Raw genomic sequence first — 26,363 nt, forward strand, 5'->3', positions numbered from 1 at the left:
TGGGACCCAAGGGATGCGCTCCGTTGTAATCGGTTGAAGAAGAATGACGCATGGGAGATAATCGCGAATGATGTTGGTAGCCCTATCGAATTGTGCAAAAAGAAAATGGAGAATCTGCTCGCGGCCCTTAGAAGAGCTGGCAGCAGCCAACTGTAACTGGTGAGCTAGTGTCACTATAACAGAGCCAACACTCAACTGATGATGCATTAACGATGGGTGGAAAACTAAACAGATATGCATAGATGATTCAGATCGGGCAGCCTTTTCAAAAGACGGCTGTATCATGACTACGTACCATTACTTGATGCAGATACGCTGATCTGATACAAGTGTTGACCCAGCTTTAGAGGTACATGTGCTACGCTGGCAGCATGGTATATATAGGGCAGATCTACAAGCTTGCCGTTAGCGTGAGATTTGTAAAAGAGAGCGATATCTCTCAATTTGATACAGGTCGCATTGTAATAGTACGGCGCCTTGATACCACGATCTCTGAAACGGTGCAGCTTGCTACCTGCTCTCATGTCGCTGTTGTGAGGAACGGTAGGCAAATAACGACATGCTGTTCAGCCGTTTGTCGACAAATCTCATTTATGTCAGGCTCTCGCTCATTGCTCGGATTGACTGCAGGCCACAGATCGAGAAATCTCCGGAAAGTACCACAGTAAAGGCCAGGACAATATTTCACAGCACACGGTGCAACGAACATTGTTGCGCATTTGACTGCAGAGTCAAAGACGCACTTTTGCTCCAATTATGGCTGCACTTAACCGATGGCAATGCATAAGGTGGGCACAAAACCAACAACATTGGGCTGGGATGATTTGAGAAAGGTCCCCTACTCCAATAAATCAGAATTCCTGGTTCATCACACCGACAGTCAAGCGCGTGTACGTTTACTGCCATCGGAGGCCATGAAGTTTTGTAGCATACGGAGAACCAACAAAAACAAACTGGCAGTGGCTCGTACGTCGTGGTACAGAGTAGAGGTCTGCAAATGACCCAGTTCGATCGCTCACCCGCATTCGAACCTCGTACGGTCGACCGTATCTGTGTCAACCTCGAGCGGCATGGTTAGCAGCATGTAGTCTGAGGTAACGAGGCCTGTGCGCGTACAGAGAGAATCAACAAAGGAGGGAGGAAAGGAGAGTGGCTGTTTATAACATGTTGGACACCATGAAATATTTGAACGAAATATGCACTGAAGTAATGTAATAACAGACTTACTATAAACACTGTGAGATCAGTTTGTCATGTTAGTAGACACAGAACATTAACTAGTACTGTATTTCACATCGTCACAAACATTCATCATTATTGTGCCCGGTTCCATGGCTAAATGGTTAGCGTGCTGGCCTTTGGTCACAGGGATCCCGGGTTCGATTCCCGGCAGGGTCGGGAATTTTAACCTTAATTGGTTAATTTCGCTGGCATGGGGGACTGTCGTCTTTACCATCATTTCATCCTTATCACGACGCCTACGGGCGTCGTATCAAAAGACCTGCATCTGGCGAGCCGAACTTGTCCTTGGACACTCCCGGCACTAAAAACCATACGCCATTTCACCATTATTGTGTTGTTTGTTTTAGTACATAATGAATGAAGGGAGCATCACTTACTATATCTATCTATATATATAAAACTAGCAAGATACCCGTGCTTCGCTACGGTATTATACTGAAATTTACTATAGAATGCTTATTGTTTTATATATAATCCGCCGAAATTCGCGATCTGACTGCTTATCTGAGAGAATCCGCCAAAATTCGCGATCTGACTCGTTTTCTAATAGATTACGGCAAGTTTTCTCCCATTTTCAATCTTTTTTTCCAGCAATCGATTTCGTACATCTCGGGCTAGGTCCAGGTATTTCACCCGCTCAGTTGGGTCCCTAAATCTTTGTCATCTTTTCCTATAAGAATTTTTAATATTGATCAAATCCTTGAGGAGATCCTGCGTGGTGTCTTCTTGGGTGCCTTGGCGGTACTGAACCCGCGGCTGGACTGCATTCTTAGTCATTACCCACCCAGGACCAGTTTCCAGCGCGGTCTGCACATTTGACGACGGTCCAGAACATTATTATTATTATTATTATTATTATTATTATTATTATTATTATTATTATTATTATTATTATTATTATTATTATTATTATTGATGTTTTGGACCCCACAGCAAGATGCAAGACCGCTACTTGGCGGTAAATTACATCTGCTGCCACTGTCATTGTCAACAATGTGACCAGCGCCATTGTCGCGCGTAGCCATGTGTGCGGGATTTCTGGTGATACGAATGACATATTCCGTGCATTGTTGACCTTATTATAGAGGTGAACAATTCGACGGTCAATATCATTCCCATCGTTTATTTCAAAGGTGTTTAAATTTTTATTTATATGCCAGGAGAATGAACTGTATTCTAGGAACGTTCTCCGAAGAAAAAGATGGCTCTTGAAAACGAACCCAGGAAAGATAAAAAATGATCGGTTTATGATCAGAGTAAGTACATCGGAAATCTACAGCCTGTTTCCAGTCATTCGACAGGGTCAAGAATAGAATGAATAAAGCCCCCATCTTTCGGTAGCAATAGGAATTGTGCCGGCTGCCGAAGCCTGTCGCACTCGTCTGGGGCAATGGATAATGAATGACAAATGAAATGAAATGAAATGATATTGGACAGTGTTGCTGGAATGAATGACGACAGGGAAAACCGGAGTATCCGGAGAAAACCCTGTCCCGCCTCCGTTTTGTCCAGCGCGAATGCCTCATGGAGTGACCGGGATTTGAACCACATAACCCAGCTGTGAGAGGCAGGCGCGCTGCAACCTGAGCAAGGGAGGCTCCTTATAAGTACATTATGAACAGTAAAATCAACTATTCTCACCTCCTTTTACACCCCACCGCCGTTAAGTTTATTTACCCCCGCCCCCAGAAAAATAACAGAAAGGAATGTTTCTTTATGTTTAATGGAGATTCCAAACACCAATTTTCACGTCTATTACCTTCAGTTTTGAGATATAAGTATCCCCATAAAAATAATTTTCTTTTTTCACTTCCTTTCACACTCCCCCCCCCCCCCCGAATTGAATTTTCCGGCAAAAACCTTGTTTCTTTAATAGTAAACGATCTTCTAAATACCAATTATCACGACTCTAACTTCCTCAGTTTTTGATTTGTGTGACCTCATGAAAGGAATTCAACTCCTTTTCAATCCCGCCCACCAAGATAATACACCTCGCCCCAAAAACGAGTTTTCTTTCTTTCTAAAGGAGATCCAAATACCAATTTTCACGTCTGTAACAACTTTAGTATTTATTAGGCGTAAGTATTCTCATACAATTAAGTCAATTAATTTTTCAATTCTTTAACCCCCCCCCCCTCTTTCATTGGATTTTTCTAGAATACGTGTTTCTTTACTTTAAAGCACAATCCAAATATCAAATTTCACGTCTGTAACATCTTCATTTTTGAGATATCCGTAGCTTAATTAAAATAATGGTATTCAACCCATTATTCACCCTTTTCCACCCTTCCTATTGGGATTTTCCGAAAACAAAAATATACGTGATCCTTTATTTTTAAAGGAGATTCTAAATACTAATTTTTTACATCTATAAACTTTAAAAGTTTTGCGATATAGATACACTCATTTTAAATATTCACCCCCTCTCACCCCCCATTAATTGGATTTTCCAAAAACAAAAAAATACGTGTTTCTTTACTTTTAAAGGAGATCCAAAACACCAATTTTCAGGTCTGTAATATATTCAGTTTCTGAGATATAAGTATCCTCATTAAAAGCATTCAACCCATTTTCACCCCTTTCCACCTTTCCTATTGGGATTTTCAGAAAACAAAAAAATACGTGTTTCTTTATATTTAATGAAGATTCTTAATGCCAATTTTTACATCTGTAAACTTTCAAAGTTTTGAGATATAGATACACTCATTTTAAAAATTCACCCCCCTTTTCACACTCCCATTAATTGGATTTTCCAAAAACAAAAAATACGTGTTTCTTTATTTTTAAAAGAGATCAAAAGTACCAATTTTCAGGTCTTTAATACCTTCAGTTTCTCAGATATAAGTACCGGTATCCTGATTAAGGGCATTCAACCCATTTTCCCATATTTTCACCCTTTTTCACCCCTCCTATTGGGATTTTCTGAAAACAAAAAGATACGTATTTGCTTATTTCTAAAGAAGATTCTAAATACCAATTTTTACATTTGTAAACTTTTAAAGTTTTGAGATATAGATTCACTCATTTTCAAATTTCACCTCCCTTTTCACCCCCTTAGCGACGGAATATCCAAAAATCCTCTCTTAGCGAGCACCTACATCTTAATATGAATGTATCCCCAAAATTTCATTTCATTATGTCCAGTAGTTTTGCCTCGGCGATGATGAATCAGTCAGTCAGTCAGGACAAGCTATTTTATATATACAGGGTGTTAGGTGTATACGTGCAGATATTTATTGTAGCAATAGAGAACGATGTGACGAACCACTATATATCAAACTTTTAGTAATCCTCGGAAGTTATTTTCGAGAGCAAAGGGGTACGATGTTTTTAGAATAGGTAGTATGCCTTGTTCTTGTGAATGAATAGCTTTCCTTTGATAACAGGCAAGTCACGCGCCATCCCTGCCAAACTGGTTTCTGTTCTGTTTATGTTAAGAGCAGCTACTGTGACAGCTGAGCGCTCCCTAATCAATGCCACGAGATGTTACGTAATATACTTGCCAAACTGGTTTTATGTTTACGAGCAACTGACCTACGGTAACAGCTGAAGGCTACCAGTCTACAACATGTTACGTTACATTATCGCCAGACTGGTTTGTTGTTGTTAGTATTTAGTTTCCGTCTTAGGGGTTTCAGACAACACTAGTTATCGGTTTCGGACCCTGGAGATGGATTGAATTCTCAGCGTTAATACTGGTTCATTTTCTGTTACGTCCTTTAGGGGATAGGGATATCTGTGGTCGTCAGCCCTGTGGTCTAGTGAGTATGGAAATGACCTGAAAACCTGTGTCGGTGCGCGACCTGTACGAGCGTATGATATAATTATTGGTTGGGATACGCACGCCGGGACGTGAAATGCGGTACGATCCCCGTTGTGCATTGCGTAAAGGTAGAAGAAGGAAGACAGTTCCTTGCGCCAACGAACAAATGCATGGCATAGGATATCCATATGAGTAGAATCAGAATTGAATTATCGAAGCACATCGAACGTTTTGTTTCAAACGAAAAATGGACATATTATACAACTAAGTAAATTAAACGTACCTACATTTCGTGCTTCCTGCCTGGTTGAGTGGCTAAAACGGTTGAGGTGCCAGCCTTTTGACTCCAACTTCGCATGTTCGAACCTGGCCCCGTGCAGTGGTATTTGAAGGTGCTCAAATACGCCAGCCTCGTGTCGGTATATTTACTGGTACACCGAGCTCGATAGCTGCAGTCGCTTAAGTGCTACCAGTATCCAGTATTCGGGAGATAGTGGGTTCGTATCCCACTGTCGGTAGCCCTGAAGATGGTTTTCCGTGGTTTCCCATTTTCACACGAGGCAAATGCTGGGGCTGTACCTTAATTAAGGCCATGGTTGCTTCCTTCCCACTCCTAACCCTTACCTGCCCCGTCATCGCTATAATACCTATCTGTGTCGGTGCGACGTAAAGCAACTTGTCATTCGAGCCAAGACACCACTGTGGTTCAGAATATCCTCTGGTGCTTAAACATACGTTCACGGAGGTCATCCGGAGTGGTTACCTCAGTTCGGTATACTTTGTTTCTCATGTCCCCCTAGGCATAACAATCCACTGGAATAAGGGCTGGCCAATTGATAGTTCCACATCGTCCTGTCTACCGTTGAGGAAATGTCTGCACCATCGTGTAAAATCCACGTGGTTCGGCGTAGTCGAAGCGACACATCCTCTGAAAGCTCCAGTAACGTACTGTATCTACTGTACAGGAGCAAGATAACATTACTAAAAAGATGTAACCGACCTCCAACTACACCCATCCTGATATTAATTAGAACCGGTGCTGGAAACTATTGAATGGGGATATTCCACAGCTCATGAGTGGGATATAGTGGGTTCCAACCCCTCTGTCAGCAGCCCTAAAGGTGGTTTACCGTGGTTTTCCATGTTCACACCAGGCTAATGCTGGGGCTGTAACGTCATGAATGCCACGATCGCTTCCTTTCCGATACTAGCCCCTTCCCGTCCCATCGTCACCATAAGGAAAGCTACACCGATCAAATTTATGCAAGTAAGGTGATTGGTACCGGTCTGAGTGTCTGAGACCGTTGAGGTCCTTATCTTCCGACCTCCAACTTGGCAGGTTCAATCTTGGTTCAGTCTGATGATATTTGATGGGGCACACATACGTCAGTCTCGTGTCGTAGAAATACTGGCACGTAAATGAACTCCTGCGATATGACATTTCGTCACCTCAGCGTCTCAGAAAACGGTATAAATAGTATGTGGGACGTAAAGCAAAATAACGCTAATAAAAAGACGATTGGTCAAAGAGACAGACTTCCCACTGCATCCATCCAGATATTAATTGAGAGCCGGTGCTAGAGGTTGCCTTGGTATACTAAATATTAAACACTCCTTCTATAAAAATTGCCTCATGTGTCACTAATACACTTGACAGAAATTCTGGATTGAGTGCTTGATCAATTAACCAGCGGCAGAAATCCACTCTTAAATCATCACCGAGCTTGATAGTAGCAGTCGCTAAAGTTCGAACAGTATCCAATAATCGGGATGTACTGGGTTCGAATCCCTCTGTCGGCAGCTTTAAAGATGATTTTCCGTGGTTTTTCATGTTCACACCAGGCAAATGCTAGGGCTGTACCTTAATTAAGACCACGGTTGCTTCCTTCCCGATCCTAGTCCTTATATCTGTCGCCATAAAACCTATCTGTGTCGGTGCAACGCACCGATACAGATAGGTCTTATAGGACGATGGGATAGCAAAGGCCTAGGAGTTGGAAGGAGGCGGCCGTGGCCTTTATTAAGGTACAGCCCTAGCATTTGCCTGGTGTGAAAATGGGAAACCACGGAAAACCATCTTCTGGGCTGCCGACAGTGGGACTCGAACCCATTATCTCCGGTATGCAAGCTCTCAGCCATGCGTCTCTAACCGCACGGCCAACTCGCCCGGTAATAATAATAATAATAATAATAATAATAATAATAATAATAATAATAATAATAATAATAATAATTTTTGCTGCCGGGCAGAGTGGCTCAGACGGTTGAGGTGCTGGCCTTCTGACCCCAACTTGGCAGGCTCGATCTTGGCTCAGTCCGATGGTATTGGAAGATGCTCAAATAAGTCAGCCTCGTGTCGGTAGATTTACTGGCGCGTAAAAAGAACTCCTGCGAGACTAAATTACAGCACCTCAGCGCCTCCAAAAACAGTAAGAGTAGTTAGTGGGACGTAAAGCAAATAACATTACCGGTATTATTATCAACAAGTCATTAGGAGCTGAAAGGCAGGGAAGAAAATAGTAAAATATGCGTGGTGTAGGAGGAAACAAGATGAAATGTACTTCACCCGTGCCTACATCGCTCGCAGTAGTTTACTACAGGATAGTATGCGTAAGTCCAGAACCAGGTCTCTTTGCGATGAGTCAGGTGTATCTTCGTATTGTGGTTAGCACTAGAGGACAAAGTGTGACAAACAGGTTTTGTGTATAAACATCAAACATACACACGCAATGTACCCAAACCAGTACAGTGTAGAATGAAGGACTGCCATGCTGTGTTCAAGGTCAATATCTAGCGTTTTAACAAGCACGTCTTCCGTGTGTTGTGTTCAGCTTGCGCCACGTACAAGGCAATCGCGAACTAAAACTCTAGATTTATAATTTTTGTTACCGGTACTTCAATTTTTCTGCTCGGATTTATGAGAATATCGAACTATCGAGACTCAAAATACTACATCGATTGAGAACTGAACTCCCAACTCAATACGCTGCAGAAATGGTGTAACATCTGACATACCAATGTGAAACACGTAGCAATTGTTCAAGTGACCTCCCTGGACTACTCTGCAGGCTATACTTCTCCGTACCCGGCGAGTTGGCCATGCGGTTAGGAGCGCACAGCTGTGAGCTCGCATCCGGGAGATTGGGGCTTCGAACCCCAATGTCGGCAGCCCTGAATATGGTTTTCCGTGGTTTCCCAAGTTCACACCAGGCATTGCGGGGGTTGAACCTTAATTAAGGCCACGACCACTTTCTTACCATTCCTAGGCCTTCCTTGTCCGATTGTCGCCATCAGACCTCTCTGTGTTGGTGCGACGTAAAGCAACTAACAAAAGAAAATCACTTCTCCGAATGCAGTCTTCCGTAATATCCATTGGAGATCTGGCGGGCCAATTGATGGGTCCATGTCGTCCTATTCGCCATAGACCAAAGGACTGATCCAAATGATCACGCAGTAAGCGGCTTATATCAGGTGGTGGACCATCGTGTAAAAACCACATGTTTCGGCGTAGTCGAAACGGAGCGTCCTCTGAAAGCTCTAATAACGTACCTATGAGGAACTCCAGGTAAGATACCCCTATGAACTGTGCAGGTAAGATGATGATAATAATGTCATTGGCTTTACGTCCCACTAACTACTTTTCACGGTTTTCGGAGACGCGGATTTGCAGGAATTTAGTACCATAGGAGTTCTTCACGTACCAGTAAATCTACTGACACAAGGCTGACGTATTTGAGCACCTTGTCAAGACTGGACTCAGAAGGCCAGTGCCTCAACCGTCTGAGCCACTCAGCCCGGCAAGATGATTGGTGCAGCACTGCGTAAAGTGCTGGCCTTCTGAACCCAACTTGGGAGGCTTGGTCTTGGCTCAGTCCGGTGGTATTTGAAGGTGCTCAAATACGTCAGTCTCGTGTCTGTAGATTTATTTGCATTAAAAAATACTGCAATAAAAAAATTCTGGCATTTCAGCGTCTCCGACAACCGTGCAAATTAGTTAGTGGAACGTAAAGATATTATTATTATTATTAGTAGTAGTAGTAGTAGTAGTAGCAGTAGTAGTAGTAATATTATTTTTACGGAAGTTCTAATTAAACGGGTCCATTACAGTCATCATTTTACCTATCGGTACTTACTGTTCAGTAATAAGCTTTCCGTCCGCCTCTGTGGTGCAGTGGTTAGTGTGATTAGCTGCCACCCCCGAAGCTCGGGTTCGATTTCCAGCTCTGACAAGAAATTTGAAAAGTGGTACGAGGGCTGGAACGGGGTCCACTTAGCCTCGGGAGGTCAAATGAGTAGAGGTGGTCCGATTCGCAACTCAGCCATCCTGAAAGTTGTTTCCCGTAGTTCCCCCTTCTCCAGGCAAATGCCGGGATGGTACCTAACTTAAGGCCACGGCCGCTTCCTTCCCTCTTCCTTGTCTATCCTTTCCAATCTTCCCATACCCCCGCAAGGCCCCTGTTCAGCATAGCAGGTGAGGCCGCCTGGGTGAGGTACTGGTCATTCTCCCCAGTTGTATCCCCGATCCAATGTCTTACGCTCCAGGACACTACCCTTGAGGCGGTAGAGGTGGGATCCCTTGCTGAGTCCCATGAAAAACCAACCCTGGAGGGTAAACAGATTAGGAAAAAGAAGAATAAGCCTTCTATTAGAAATGCCCGGCGGCAATTCCACAGTAGGTCTTTTTCCTTCGAGCAATGTTCACGATGGATGCAACTACGGTTTTTGAAATTTGTCTCATTAATAACAATTTCACTGAATACTTATAGCCTTTTCTTTCAGTGTCCACCGTCCTTTCAATGACCTAAAAAGTTTGTGAATAATCATAGACAACCCGCATTGTCTATTGTCAGAAATTCATCGTAGACTGTCGCAATAACAGCACAGAAATGTTGCGCCCATATTTCATTTACTTATTAACCATTTCCTTTCATTTTGTCAGCTTGGATCACTGAGTAATGCCATTGACGTCTTAAAAATCGTACACAAATACACAACACTTGATTCGCACGTATGTGCTTGTACGGATCTTCGACGTCACTGTAAGGATTCTGTGTACTTTTCACACAGAGTACACTACACCCGTTTTCGAGTACAGCAAGTGACCTGGCACGTGAGTCATCCTCTTCTACTTGCCAAGCCTTTAGGGGAAGTGCACAACAACATGTGTTGGCCTGCGATAAGAAACAGGTTCAACAAGCCCTATACTCGGCTACTGTACTTCCGCTACGCGTGGACAGAATGACATCACCGGCGTATCCTGCTACGGCCGTTCAAAACACATTAGGTCCTGAAATATTTGGCTCAGTTATGGGCAAACTAATAGGACAAGGTAAAAAGTACATAGCATATATTATGAGATGTATTTTTCTTAGCCGACTAACTTAATATCTGCACGTATACACCTAACACCCTGTATATCAAACTTTTAGTAATCCTCGGAAGTTATTTTCGAGAGCAAAAAGATACGATGTTTTTAGAATAGGTAGTATGACTTGTTCTTGTGAATGAATAGCTTCGCATTGAGAACAGGCGAGTCACGCGCCATTCGTGCCAAACTGGTTTCTGTTTATGTTTACAAGCAAGTGTGCTACTGTAACAGCTGAACGCTGCCAATGTATTGCACGAGATGTTACGTAACATACTTGTCAAACTGGTTTTATGTTTAAGAGCCACTGAGCTATGATAACAGCTGAAGGTGACTACTACAGTAGTGTATGCCATATTACGTTACATTCTCGCCAGACTGGGTTCGTTGTTGTCAGTATTTAGTTTCCGTCTTAGGGGCTTCAGACAACCCTGGTCATCGGTTTCGGACCCTGAAGATGTACCGAATTCTCAGCGTTAATACTGGTTCATTTGCTGTTTTGTCATTTAGGGGGTTGGGATATCTGTGGTCATCAGCCCCGTGGTCTAGTGAGTATGGAAATGACCTGAAAACCTGTATCGGTGCGGGACCAGTACGACTGATATAATTATTGGTTGGGATAAGCGCGCCAGGACGTGAAATACGGTACGATCCCCGTTGTGCATTGCGTAAAGGTAGAAGAAAGATGGCAGTTCCTTACGCCAACGAAAACAGTCATGGGATGCCCAAATGAGTAGCATCGGAATTGAATTATCGAAACACATCGAACGTTTAGTTTCAAATGAATAATGGACATGTTATACAACTAAATAAATTAAACGTACCTATATTTCGTACCTCCTTCCGGGCTGAGTGGCTCAGACGGTTGAGGTGCAGGCCTTTTGACTCCAACTTCTGGCCCAGTCCGGTGGTATTTGAAGGTGCTCAAATACACGTCAGCCTCGTGTCGGCAGAATATCTGGTACATAAAAAGAACTCGTGCGGGACTAAATTCGGGCACCTCAGCGTCTCAGAAAACCGTAGAAGTAGTTTTTTGCTATTTTGCTTTACGTCGCACCGACACAGATAGGTCTTTTTGCTAGGGGCTTTACGTCGCACCGACACAGATAGGTCTTATGGCGACGATCGGATGGGAAAGGCCTAGGAGTTGGAAGGAAGCGGCCGTGGCCTTAATTAAAGTACAGCCCCAGCATTTGCCTGGTATGAAAATGGGAAACCACGGAAAACCATCTTCAGGGCTGCCGACAGTGGGGCTCGAACCCACTATCTCCCGATTACTGGATACTGGCAACACTTAAGCGACTGCAGCTATCGAGCTCGGTGTAGTTAGTGGGACGTAAAGCAATTATTATTATTATTATTATTATTATTATTATTATTATTATTATTATTATTATTATTATTATTATCAGGTACCGTAATTAAAAGCTGAAATACGTGGAAGAAAATAGTAAAATACGCGTGGTTTAAGAGGAAACAAGATGAAATGTATGTCACGTTAGTTAGCATCGGACGCAGTAGTTACCTACAGATTACTATGCTTAAGACGAGAACCAGGTCAAGCTCGTGGGGATGAGTCAGCTGTAATATCGTACTGGGTATAAACATCAAACATACACATCAACAAATCTAAGAAACATAATCAAGGTTACGCGTTAGAGAGATGTAGCTATTAACCTGAACGCCAGGCCGACGGTCGCTTTCATGAGTACAGATGAGTTATCAAATTATACACAATCCACAGATATCGAAGGTATCTAAGAAGATTCCGCCGCAACTATATTACATTTTACTATGATGGTGCTAATAACAAATCGCAGCAGCTATTGGCTTTACGTCGCACCTACACAGATAGGCCTTATGGCGACGATGGGACTGGAAAGGCTAGGGCAGGGAAGGAAGCGGCCGTGGCCTTAATTAAGGTATAGCCCCAGCATTTTCCTGGTGTAAAAATGGGAAACCACGGAAAACCGTCTTCTGGGCTGCCGAGAGAGGGGTTCGAGCCCACTATCTCACGAATAATGGACACTGGCCACGCTGAAATGAAATGTCGTATGGCTTTTAGTGCCGGGAGTGTCCGAGGACAAGTTCGGCTCGCCAGAAGCAGGTCTTTCGATTTGACACTCGTAGGCGACCTGCGTGTCGTAATGAGAATGAATTGATGATGAGACAACACACACACCCAGCCCCCGTGCCGGCAAAATTAACCTATGATGGTTAGAATTCGCGACCCCGCTGCGTATCGAACCCGGGACCCCTGTGATCAAGGACCAGCACGCTAACCATTTAGCCAAGGAGCCGGCCTGAAAGCCGGTGATGTTGTGGTACATAAGCACCTGTATCCACGACCTGCGCGTCGTGATGAGAATGAAATGATGATGAAGATGGCATATACACCCAGTTCCCGTGCCAGCAAAATTAACCAATTAAGGTTAAATTCCCGACCCTGCCGGGAATCGAACCCGGGACCCCTGTGACCAAAGGCCAGCACGCTAACCATTTAGCCATGGAGCCGGACTTAAGCGATTGCAGCTATCGAGCTCGGTAAATCGCAACAGATTACGCTACTGCGTGTTAAGATGATGTCGGTAGAATAAGACATAAGGCTGCAGTAGAAGAAGTGGCAGAAGAAGGTAACGAGAGCCACATGGTCAAGCAGTACAGAGCCGAACAAAGCGCACATTAGTGACACAGACATAAGAGTGGCGTGGTCGTAGGAACTACAGTCGCATGAGTAACACACTGTTGTAGAAAAATAACTACCATACAGTACGGGCTCCGTAATTCCAGGTGGACGGTAACAAGACTATCTCGAATAGAAAAGTACGGATTTACGAACGTACACGAAAACGCCTGTGAACAACAAAATGTACCTATGTTAAACATTACAGTACAACAGTTTAGAAAACAAAAACATACAGATTGCCTTACACTAAAAGAAATTTTAATTTTTCTTTTGTAAATTAACAAAACACTCTAGGCAACCTTCTTAAGTTAAATGTTAACTTATACTTCCTATTTCAGTAATGATGAATATAAAACAATTACTTTATTGAATATTTATACGTGATGATGATGATGATGATGATGACGACGACGACGATGATGATGATGATGATGATTGCTGTCTTAATGTCATCGGCCCTTAAAATCAAAGTGTCCTCTGTTTTAACTCGTAGTGAATAAAAAACAAAATATAAATTGCTCGAAGCCTTTCCCGATAGATTCATGAAGGGCGACCCGTGTTCTGTTCTGCCACACGATACACTAGCAGCATATCATGGTATTCGTGGTATTCATACACTGGCATTATTCAAGTAATACTACTGATTCTACTACTACGAAGTAACTCGCGTACTAGTACAGACGATAATTCGCATCTCTGACAGCTGTTATTCAGGTCAAGGTCAGACAGACCGGTTTCATGTAGGGGCGGGGAACCCGTCCAGCCACATCCCCTTCCCTAGGTACAGCAGACAACGGAATCGGCACGAGACACGTTTAGTGCTTTTGTCGAACTGCATACGTGCAATATTTTCCCACAGTGCGATTTCAATATCATGGTCTTTTGGGAGTGCAACTCGCCGTATGCAGAAACATCCCGCGTTGACGTCTATGTAAATAAAGTTTATTACGTCAACGAAAGAATGCATGGGATATGATTTCCAAGTGAGTAGTATCGGAACTGAAATGTCAAAACACATCGAACGTTTTACTTCATACAAGTAAGGGACATGTTATGAACATAAATGAATTAGACGTACCTTCCTTTCGTGCTTCCAACCGAAGAGAACTTTAAATGTAAATGAAAGCCTTCTAGCTTACTGCTGATTTTGCAGTGCCTATTAAACGTATCAAAATAAACGTTGCCGGGCTAAGTGGCTCAGACTGTTCAAGCACTGGTTTCATGAACTTAGCAGGCTCGATCCTGGCTCAGTCCGCTGGTATTTCAAGGTGCTCAAATACGACCGCTTCTGATCGGTAGTTTACAGGCACGTTAAAGAATACCTGTGGGCAAACTTCCGACACCGCGCGTCTCCATTGGCACGTAAAGATGTATTATTATTATTATTATTATTATTATTATTATTATTATTATTATTATTATTATTATTATTATTATTACTGGGCGAGTTGGCCGTGCGATTAGGAGCGCGCAGCTGTCAGCTTGCATCCGTCGAAAAGCCAGTAACAATATTATTATAAAAACTGTGTTAGTCTATTATTACTAACTATTATGAAAATAAAAGTTAATCGCCCCACTCAAACATCGTAGCTCGTAATCTGTCAGAAAACACTAAAGAAAATAGTGAACTTTTAACAGGTCCGAATTATTATTAATATTATAATTGCAGACATGTCTCCGAAATTACCGAAACATGTACTTACAAATTGTTTTACGTCGCACCGACACAAATAGGTCTTACGGCAACGATGGGAGAGAAAAGGGATACAAGTGGGAAGGAAGCGTTCGAAGTCTAATAAAGGTACAGTCCCAGCATTTCCCTGATGTGAAAATGGGAAACTACGAAAAACCATCTTCCTGGCTGCCGACAGTGGAGTTCGAACCCACTATCACTAGAATACAAGCTCACAGCTGCGCGCCCCTAACCGCACGATCAACTTACTCTAAGCTCCAATGGCGGTCTGAGTAGCTCGGACGATAGAGCGCTGGTCTTCTGATCCCACCTTGGCAGGTTCGATGGCGGCTCAGTTCGGTGGTATTTGAAGGTGCTGAAATACGCCTGTCTCGTGTCTGTAGATTTACTTGCATTTAAAAAAGTACTGCGGTACAAAATTCTGGCACTTCAGCGTCTCCGAAAACCGTGAAAATTAGTTAGTGAAACGTTAAGATATTAGTAGTAGTAGTAGTAGTAGTAACATTATTATTACGGAAGTTTTAATTAAACGGGTCCGTTACATTACCTATCGGCACTTACTGTCCAGTAATTAGCCTTCTGTCCACCTCTGTGGTATAGTGGTTAGTGTGATTAGTTGCCACCCCCCAGAGGCCCGTGTTCCATTCCCAGCTCCGCCACGAAATTTGAAAAGTGATACGAGGGCTGGAACGGGGTCCATTAAGCCTCGGGAGGTCAAATGAGTAGAGGTGGTTCGATTCCCACCTCAGCCATCCTGAAAGTGGTTTCCCGTAGTTTTCCACTTCTCCAGGCAAATGCCGGGATGGTACCTAACTTAAGGCCACGGCCGCTTCCTTCCCTCTTCCTTGTCTATCCCTTCCAATCTCCCCATTCCCCCGCAAGGCCCCTGATCAGCATAGAAGGTGAGGCCGCCTGGACGGGGTACTGGTCATTCTCCCCAGTTGTATCCCCCGACCCAATGTCTCACGCTCAAGGGCACTGCCCTTGAGGCGGTAGAGGTGAGTCCGGAAACCAACCCTGGAGGGTAAACAGATTAGGAAAATGTCTCACGCTCCAGGACACTGCCCTTGAGGCGGTAGTGGTGAGTCCGGAAACCAACCCTGGAGGGTAAACAGATTAGGAAAAAGAAGAATAAGCCTTCTATTAGAAATGCCCGGCGGCAATTCCACAGTAGACCGAGCTCGATAGCTGCAGTCGCTTACGTGCGGCCAGTATCCAGTATTCGGTAGATAGCAGGTTCGAACACCACTGTCGGCGGCCCTGAAGATGGTTTTCCGTGGTTTTCCATTTTCACACCAGGCAAATGCTGGGGCTGTACCTTAATTAAGGCCACGGCCGCTTCCTTCCCACTCCTAGCCCTTTCCTGTCCCATCGTCGCCATAAGACCTATCTGTCTCGGTGCGACGTAAAGTAACTAGCAAAGCAAATCCACAGTAGCTATTTTTCCTTCGAGCAATGTTCACGCATATTTGCAGCTACGGTTTTTGAAATCTGTCTCATTAATAACAGTATGACTGAATACTTACAACCTTTTCTTTCAGTGTCCACCGTCCTTTCACTGACCTGAAAAGTTTATGAATAAGCATAGAAAACTCGCATTGTCTATTGTCAGAAATTCATCGTGGACTGTCGCAATAAGAGCACAGAAATGTTGCGCTCATTTTTAATTTACTTATTAACTATTTCCTTTCATTTTGTCAGCTGGGATCACTGAGTAATGCCATTGACGTCTTAAAAATCACACACAACTACACAATACTTGATTCGCATGTATGTGCTGGTACGTATCTTCGAGGTCACTGTAAGAATTCTGTGTACATTTCACACAGAGTACCCTAGACCGCTTTTCGAGTACAGCAAGTGGCTTGGCACGTGAGTCATCCTCTCCTACTTGCCAAGGCTTTAGGGGAAGTGCACAACAACACGCGTTGGCCTGCGATAAGAAACAGGTTCAACAAGCCCTATACTCTGCTACTGTGCTTCCACTACGCGTGGACAGAATGACGTAACCGGCATATCCTGCTACGGCCGTTCAAAACACATTAGGTCCTGAAATATTTGGCTCAGTTATGGGCAAACTAATAGGACAAGGTAAAAAGTACATAGCATATATTGTGAGATGTATTTTTCTTTGCCGTCTAGCTTAATATCTGCACGTATACCCCTAACACCCTGTATAGATAACTTGTCCTGACTGACTGACTGCCTGATTCATCATCGCCGAGCCAAACCTACTGGACATAATAAAATGAAATTTTGGGGATACATTCATATTAAGATCTAGGTGCTCGCTAAGAGAGGATTTTTGGATATTCCGTCGCTAAGGGGTGAAAAAGGGGGGTGAAATTTTAAAATGAGTGTATCTAAATCTCAAAACTTTTGAAGTTTACAAATGTAAAAATTGGTATTTAGAATCTTCTTTAAAAATAAGGAAGCACGTATTTTTTTTGTTTTCAGAATATCCCAATAGGACGGGTGAAAAAGAGCTAATAAGGGGTTGAATGCCTTTAATCAGGATACCGGTACTTATATCTCAGAAACTGAAGGTATTACAGACCTGAAAATTGGTCCGTTTGATCTCTTTTAAAAATGAAGAAACACGTATTTTTTTGTTTTTGGAAAATACAATTAATGGGAGGGTGAAAAGGGGGAGAATTTTTAAAATGGGTGTATTTATATCTCAAAACTTTGAAAGTTTATAGATGTAAAAACTGGTACTTAGAATCTTCATTAAAAATTAATCAACATGTATTTTTTTATTTTCGGAAAATCCCAATAGGAAGGGTGGAAAAGGGTGAAAATGTGTTGAATGCCTTTAATGAGGATACATATATCTCAGAAACGGAAGATATTACAGAACTGAAAATTTGTATATGGGATCTCCTTTAAAAATAAAGAAACACGTATTTTTTTCGTTTTTGGAAAATCCTAATAATGGGGGTGAAAAAGGGGGTGAATTTTTAAAATGAGTGTATCTACATCTTAAAATTTTAAAAGTTTACAGATGTGAAAATTGGTATTATGAATCTCCTTCAAAAATAAAGAAACATGTATTTTTTTTTTTCGGAAAATCCCAATAGGAGGGGTGGAAAGGCTGAATAATGGGTTGAATGCCTTTAATGAGGATACATATATCTCAGAAACTGAAGATATTACAGAACTGAAAATTTGTATAAGGGATCTCCTTTAAAAATAAAGAAACACGTACTTTTTGTTTTTGGAAAAACCAATTAATGGCGGTTAAGCAGGAGTGACATATTGGGGTGAATTTTTTGAAAGACTATATCTACAGAATATCTGAGAAACGTGGAATGTTACAGACGTAAAAAGTGATTATTTGGAATCTCCTGTAAATGTAAAGAAACATAGGCGATTTGTTTTTGCAAACTCCTCTTAAGGGGACCTAAAAAGGGGGTGAAATTTTAAAATGAGAATGTATACAATATATCTCAAGAAACTTAGCATATCACAGAAGTGAAAAATGATATTTTTATCTCTATTAAAAATAAGGAAACGTGTATGTTTAGTTTTCAAAAATACCACTTGGGTGGAGGGGGGCGGGTTAAATTGACTGAAAATGGTGTTGAATTCTTTTAATTAGGCTACTGTTATCTCAAAAATGAAGATGTTACAGACGGGAAATTTGATATTTGGAATCTGCTTTAAAAGTAAAGAAACACGAATTCTCGGAAAATCCAATGAATGGAGGAGGGGGTGAAAGAATTGAAAAATTAATTGACTTAATTGTATGAGAATACTTACATCTAATAAAAACTAAAATTGTTAGGGCCTACAGACGTGAAAAAAGGTATTTGGATCTCCTTTAAAAACAAAGAAAAGACCGTTTTGGGGGGATCATCTTTGTGGGCGGGAGTAAAAAGGAGTGAATTACTTTCATGAGGACACAGAAATAAAAAACTGAAGAAGCTACAGTCGTGATAATTGGTATTTAGAAGATCCTTTACTATTAAAAAACAAGTATTTTTCCCCGGAAATTTCACTTGAGGGGGGGGAGGAGTGTGAAAGTGAAAAAAATTAATTTTAATCTCAAAACTGAAGGTAATAGACGTAAACAATGGTGTTTGGAATCTCCTTTAAACATAAAGAAACGTCTTCTTTTTGTTTTCTTGGGTGGGGAGTAAATAAATTTAACGTCGGTGGGGTGTAAATGGAGGTGAGACCAATAGATTTTACTGTTCAAATGTATTTATAAGGAGCCTTCGTTACTCAGGAGGCAGCGCGCCGGTCTCTCACATCTGGGTTCCGTGGTTCAAATCCCAGTCACTCCATGTGACATTCGTGCTGGACAAAACGGAGGCGGGACAGGTTTTTCTCCGGATACTCCGGTTTTCCCTGCCATCATTCATTCCAGCAACACTGTTCAATATAATTTCATTTCATTTGTAATCCATTAATCATTGCCCCAGAGGAGTGTGACAGGTTTCGGCTGCCAGCACAATTCCTATTGTCGCCGCTAGATGGGGGCTTTATTTATTCCATTCCTGACCCTGTCGAATGACTGGAAACAGGCTGTAGATTTTCGATGTACTTATTGTGATCATAAACCGATCATTTTTAATCTTTCCTGTGTTCGTTTTCAAGAGCCATCTTTTCCTTCAGAGAACGTTCTTAGATTACAGTAGATTCTCCTGGCATACAAATAAAAATTTAAACACATTTGAAATAAACGATAGGAATGAGATTGACCGTCCAATTTTTACCTCTATAATAAGGTCAATAATGCACGGAAGTATGTCATTCGTATGGCCAGAATTCCCCCACACTTGCCTACGAGCGGCAATGGTGCTGGTCACATTCTCAACAATGACAATGGCAGCAGATGTAATTTACCGCCAAGTAGCGGTCTTGCATCTTGCTGTTGGGTCCAGAACATCTATAATAATAATAATAATATTAATAATAATAATAATAATAATAATAATAATAATAATAATAATAATAATAATAATATTAATAATAATAATAATGTTCTGGACCGTCATCAAATGTGCGGACCGCGTTGGAAACGGGTCCTGGGTGGGTAGGCCCTAATGACTAAGAATGCAGTCCGGTCGCGTGTTCAGTACCGCCAAGGAACCCAAGACGACACCACGCCTGATCTCCTGAAAGATTTGTTCCATATTGAAAATGCTTATAGGAAAAGATGGCAAAGATTTAGGGACCCAAGTGACCGGGTGGAATACCTGGAACTAGCCCGGGGAGTACGAAATCGATTGCTGGAAATAAAGATTGAAAAATGTTAGGAAACTTGCCGTAATCTATTAGAAAACGAGTCAGATCGAGAATTTTGGCGGATTCTCTCAGAAAAAGTCAGATCGCGAATTTCGGCGGATTATACTGTATATATAAAACAATAAGCATTAAAATATAAATTTCAGTATAATACCGTAGCGAAGCACGGATATCTTGCTAGTATATATATAAAATAACTTGTCCTGGCTGACTGACTGACTGATTCATCATCACAGAGCCAAAACTACTGGACGCAACAAAATGAAATTTTGGGGATATATTCATATTAAGATGTAGGTGCTCGCTAAGAGAGGATTTTTGGATATTCCTTCGCTAAGGGTCTGAAAAGAGGGGTGAAATTTTAAAATGAGTGTGTCTATATCTCGAAAGTTTAAAAGTTTACAGATGTAAAAATTGGTATTTAGAATCTTCTTTAAAAATAAGGAAACACGTATTTTTTTGTTTTCAGAAAAACCCAATAGGAGGGGTGAAAAGGGGTGAAAATGGGGAAAATGGGTTGAATGCCCTTAATCAGTATACCAGTACTTATATCTCAGAAACTGAAGGTATTACAGACCTGAAAATTGGTACTTTTGATCTCTTTTAAAAATAAAGAAACACGTATTTTTTTGTTTTAGGAAAATCCAATTAATGGGGGTGAAAAGGGGGTGATTTTTTAAAATGAGTGTGTCTATATCTCAAAACTGTTACAGTTTATAGACGTAAAAATTGGTATTTAGAATTTCCTTTAAAAATAAAGAAACACGTATTTTTTGTTTTCGGAAAATCGCAATAGGAGTGGTGAAAAGGGGTGAAAAAGGGGTTGAATGCCTTTGATGAGGCTACATATATTTCAGAAACTGAAGATATTACAGACCTGAAAATTGGTGTTAGGGATATCCTTTAAAAATAAAGAAACACGTATTTTTTTGTTTTTGGAAAATCCAATTAATGGGGGGGTGAAAAGGGGGTGATTTTTTAAAATGAGTGTATCTATATCTCAAAACTGTTACAGTTTATAGATGTAAAAATTAGTATTTAGAATCTCCTTCAAGAATAAAGAAACACGTTTTCTTTTGTTTCCGGAAAATCCCAATAGAAAGGGTGTAAAAGGGTGAATAATGGGTTGAATGCCTTTAATGAGGCTACTTATATTTCAGAACCTGAAGATATTACAGACCTGAAAATTGGTATTTGGGATCTACTTTAAATGTAAAGAAACACGTATTTTTTCGTTTTTGGAAAATCCAAATATTGAGGGGTGAAAAGGGGGGTGAATTTTTTAAAATGAATGTGTCTACATCTTAAAACTTTAAAATGTACAGATGTAAAAATTGGTAGTTAGAATCTCCTCTAAAAATAAAGGAACACGTATTTTTTTGTTTTTGGAAAATCCAATTAATGGGGGGTGAAAAGGGGGTGATTTTTTAAAATGAGTGTATCTATATCTAAAAACTGTTACAGTTTATAGATGTAAAAATTGGTATTTAGAATCTCCTTTAAAAATAAAGTAACACGTATTTTTTTGTTTCCTGAAAATCCCAATAGGAGGGGTGTAAAAGGGTAAAAAATGGGTTGAATGCCTTTAATGAGGATACATATATCTCAGAAACGGAAGATATTACAGAACTGAAAATTTGTATATGGGATCTCCTTTAAAAATAAAGAAACACGTATTTTTTTGTTTTTGGAAAATCCTATTAATGGCGGTTAAACAGAAGTGACAAATTGGGGTGAATTTTTTTGAAAGATTATCTTGGAAACGTAAAACGTTACAGACGTAAAAAGTGGGTGTTTGAAATCTCCTGTAAATGTAAAGAAACATAGGTGATTTGTTTTTGGAAACTCCACTTAAGGGGAACCCAAAAGGGGTAAAATTTTAAAATGAGAATTTTTACAGTATATCTAAAAAACTTAACATGTTACAGAAGTGAAAAATGGTATTTTTATCTCTATTAAACATAAAGAAACGTGTATTTTTAATTTTCGGAAATACCACTTGGGTGGAGGGGGGGTGAAAGTGACTGAAAATGGTGTTGAATTCTTTTAATTAGGCTACTGATATCTTAAAAATGAAGATGTTACAGACGTGAAATTTGATATTTGCAATCTGCTTTAAAAGTAAAGAAACACGTATTCTCGGAAAATCCAACGAAGCGGGTGGAGGGGGGTGAAAAATTGAAAAATTAATTGACTTTAATTGTATGAGAATATATACATCTAATAAAAACTAAAGTTGTTACAGACGTGAAAATTCGTATTTGGATCTCCTTTAAAAACAAAGAAAAACGCGTTTTGGGGGGGAAAGCATCTTGGGGGGCGGGAGTGTAAAGGAGTTGAATTACTTTCATGAGGACACATAAATCTAAAAGTGAAGAAGTTAGAGTCGTGATAATTAGTATTTGGAAGATCCTTCACTATTAAAGAAACAAGTATTTTTTGCGGGAAAATTCACTTAGGGGGGGGGGGGAGTAGTTTGAAATGAAGTGACAAAAGTAAATTATATTTATGGGGATACTTATATCTCAAAACTGAAGGTAATAGACGTGAACATTGGTGTTTGGAATCTCCCTTAAACATAAAGAAACACGCCTTCTTTTAATTTTTTTGGGGGGGGGGGGCGTTGGCAGTAAAAACTAACGGCGGTGGGGTGTAAAAGGAGGTGAGGCCTATTGATTTTACTGTTCTTAATGTACTTATACGGATCCTCCGTTGCTCAGGCGGCAGCGCGCCGGCTTCTCACAGCTGGGTTCCGTGGTTCAAATCCCGGTCACTCCATGTGACATTCGTGCTGGACAAAACGGAGGCGGGACAGGTTTTTCTCCGGATACTCCGGTTTTCCCTGTCATCATTCATCCCAGCAACACATAATAGTAATAATAATAAGAAGAAGAATAACATTAATAATAATAATAATAAGAATATTCCGGACCGTCGTCAAATATGCGGACAGCGCTGGAAACGGCTCCTGGACGAGTAATGACTAAGAATGCAGTCCGGCCGCGGGTTCATTGCCGCCAAGGCGCCCAATATGACACTACGCCGGATCTCCTGAAGGATTTTATCCAGATTAAAAATGATTATAGGAAAATACGGTATGGCAAAGATTTACCGACCCAGCTGACCGGGAAGAATGCCTGAGCCTAGCCCGGGAAGTACGAAATCGATTGCTGGAAAGGAAGATTGAAAAATGGGAGGAAACCAGCCGTAATCTAATAGAAAACGAGTCAGATCGGGAATTTTGGTGGATTCTCGCTGAAAACGTGTCAAATCGCGAATTTCGGCGGATTATATATCTAAAACAATAAGCATTCAATTATAAATTTCAGTATAATACCGTAGCGAAGCACGAGTACCTTGCTAGTCATGGATAAGAGAGCTCCTTTTGTCCCTAACAAAGTTACCAGCTGAACCGAAATTTCTTTCACTTGCACCGACCGAGTTGGCCGTGCGGTTCGGGGTGCGCAGCTGTTAAGCTTGCAATCGAGAGATAGTGGGTTCGAGTCCCACTATCAGAAGCCCTGAGGATGGTTTTTCCGGGATTTCCTATTTTCACACCAGGCTAGTGCTCAATTCAGGCCACGACCGCTTCCTTCCCACTCCTAGCACTTTCCTTTCCCACAGCATAGTAAGACCTACCAGTGTCGATGCGATGTAGAGCCAATTGTAAATTAAAAAGAAATCGCTTGCCTGTTTGGAGGCTGGAATAGACAATATTTTCTTCGCTAGCCGAGAAATGTTTGGATATTCTGTGCTGTTATTCCTCCACTATGCAACTGATCGTAATCAGAAATGTAATATTTTAATAAATAAATTGTTGTAATAAGAATATCTGCAACGTTTCTTTGTCCATAGTCTACGCCAACATTAACTCGCTTTTGACATAGATCTAGGAACCTATTTCCGAAACAATTGTACAGGGGGAGAGATATGTTGCACACTTTTTGACGCACTTTTTTACTATATAATGTTTTGTTTATTATCACTTTACATGCGTGTGTTTTCATATGTGAGGTATCACATGAAAACGTCAATCAGGAGGCACCTCATTTACATGGCAAAAGTCCTACATGTTTACCATTCGCAGTTGATACTAGTTGAAGTATTCCCACACTTCGCTCTTCATCCTTTATTAATTTGGTAATTCATATTGCTTCCTCTCAGGGTTTGCTTTCACTCTGTCGTTGGACTCCCGTTCCAAGTTAGCAACGAATATTGTTGTGAATGCGTATGTGAATCAGTCGGACGAAATCCGGTGCGTTCGCTCCACCGCCGTCTCGTCCCTCCTGTCAAAAGCGAAATGGTTGGACTAGTCATGCTCAGTAGCGGAGCAGGACCTAATTACACAACTACCTTCGTTCAACCGACTTTAAGCGGGGAATGCAGACCTTTAAAGAGTGCGCTCGAAGTACCCATGAGTTCGTAGTTTGGAAGATGTCTCCACTGACAATATGTCGTAACCATTGGCACATGCAACATCTCGCTGGTGTGCACCAGTGATTTTCACACCTGCTGTATATACTTGTGCTTTTTTCCTTTTACCCTCAACCTTAATGAATTTTCTAGCATAGAACGTTTACTTTCTGGAACATTTCGCCATATTTTGGCAACGGATCAACGAATTCAGTTTATGTTCTCAACAAATCGCGTAACTAACGAGTATATTTTTCCTATTGCAGGGAACTTCTGGAAGTCCCTTGTTTGTCAAGGGTGAAGTAGTGGGCATAGCTTCTGCACATCTAGATGTGTGTGTTAAGACCGACCTACCTGGCGTGCATATGGATGTCATATACTACAGAGACTGGATTAGAAAGAATACTGGGATCTAGGAACACCGAAATTAAACTACACATAATATACCGTATTGAAACGAAACTACGTGCTTTAAATGAAGTATCCCAAAAGCATCTATCGCATATTATGTGTGAATATGTAAAACATTTCCCTGAATATCTGTGCTGAAATGACGAAGTGCTTACTGTTTTTAAACAATGAGTTGCAAATTAGTAAGTAAAGAGCAATTATTTAGTAGATAACTAACCTAATCGAATATATAACTGAGATCCTTATTCGTCCCAGAAACCCTACATTTCGAATATAGTAAATACTACAGTAGTTGATGTACCCATGCTTCGCTACGGAATTCTACTTCTATGTTAGGTAGTGTACAGCTGTACACGTTGTGAATAATAATGCATTAAATTGCATTGCTCTTAATGTTACGTCAGAAACGCGACGGGGAAGTCACCTTACGTCTTTTCTTATGTGAAGACTGGGTTAGGGAATTTTCATTGTAACGGTAGGCTTTCTTGTCTACCATCAGTCGTAATCAGGTTGGGGAGTTTTCAATATTATGGCAGACACTCACACTCCACCTGCCTTTTTACATCCTCAGAAAGACTGTCTTAGTGGTCTTCCCAACTGAAATCAACATAGGTCATTACTATGACGTCAGTAGGAATGTCCTGAATAAAAGCAATGCTATCATATGAAATACTCGATCAAATGAAGAACGACAGGTTTTCTCACTTTAACAAACAGTACTGTGCTGACAACATGCCACACTACCAACCACCACAGAAACACACAATAGTGATTACATCCCAGCGTATAGGGTTGGCATCAGGAAGGGCACCCGGCCGTAAAACAGGGCCAAATCCACATGTGCTACGCAGTTAGCACCCGCGACGCAACTGGTGAGGGGAAAGAGGTAGCAAAAGAAGAATAAGAACAAACAGTACTGTGCTGCAGATGTAACAGTCTAAAATTCCAGAGCTGGAATGACCAGGCCGCGGACAGCCGTGAACACTCCTCTGCCATTATTCCTTAAAGTGTGCACACTGCTCATTCGAATCAGTGCCTCAGAGTAGGGATCGAATAGCTGGAATACTATGAAGAAGCAACGTGTTACGCACCAATAATCAGCAAATTTATGAACCAGAGGAATGGCTTGTTAATGGCGGCAGTGGGATTGGACAGGGCTAGAACTGGGAAGGAAGCGACCATGGCTTTAATCAAGTTATTAAAGTTATCTAAAGCCCGAGGTATTTCCCGCCATTATTCAGGTATGATGCTGTACTCGGTACGCAGCAGTAATCCCATCTATCGAAAATGAGTGACAGCATAAGAGACAAAGAACATAACAACAAACAATGGTCAATGTTACGTTATTGTTGATCAATTTTATGAGCTTTCGATATTGTAGACCTTCACATTTAGTTTTCTTCCAACTCTGAAATACCACTCTTATCATAGTCGGTACGGTAAAATTGAATAAAACATAAATTACTGGAAATTTTATTCTCATTAACTTTTGTGATGTAGTACTTTTTGATAGGAACAATAACATCGTATTTTTAAA

At 41.2% G+C, this 26,363-nt stretch overlaps 1 protein-coding gene across 2 annotated transcripts in view; it reads left to right on the forward strand.

Annotated features, from left to right (window-relative positions):
• LOC136867192 (serine protease 42) overlaps window positions 1-25,017 on the forward strand; it is a 155,313-nt gene extending 130,296 nt beyond the window's left edge. For both annotated transcript variants that reach the window (XM_067144312.2, XM_068227047.1), the window contains one exon: window positions 24,682-25,017. In XM_067144312.2, coding sequence (XP_067000413.2) covers window positions 24,682-24,831 — 150 coding nt within the window. In that variant the 3' untranslated portion in view covers window positions 24,832-25,017. The remainder of the gene's footprint in view (window positions 1-24,681) is intronic.
• The last annotated feature ends 1,346 nt before the right edge of the window (window positions 25,018-26,363 follow it).

Source organism: Anabrus simplex, chromosome 3 (assembly GCF_040414725.1).
Source record: "Anabrus simplex isolate iqAnaSimp1 chromosome 3, ASM4041472v1, whole genome shotgun sequence".
Lineage (NCBI taxonomy): Eukaryota > Metazoa > Arthropoda > Insecta > Orthoptera > Tettigoniidae > Anabrus > Anabrus simplex.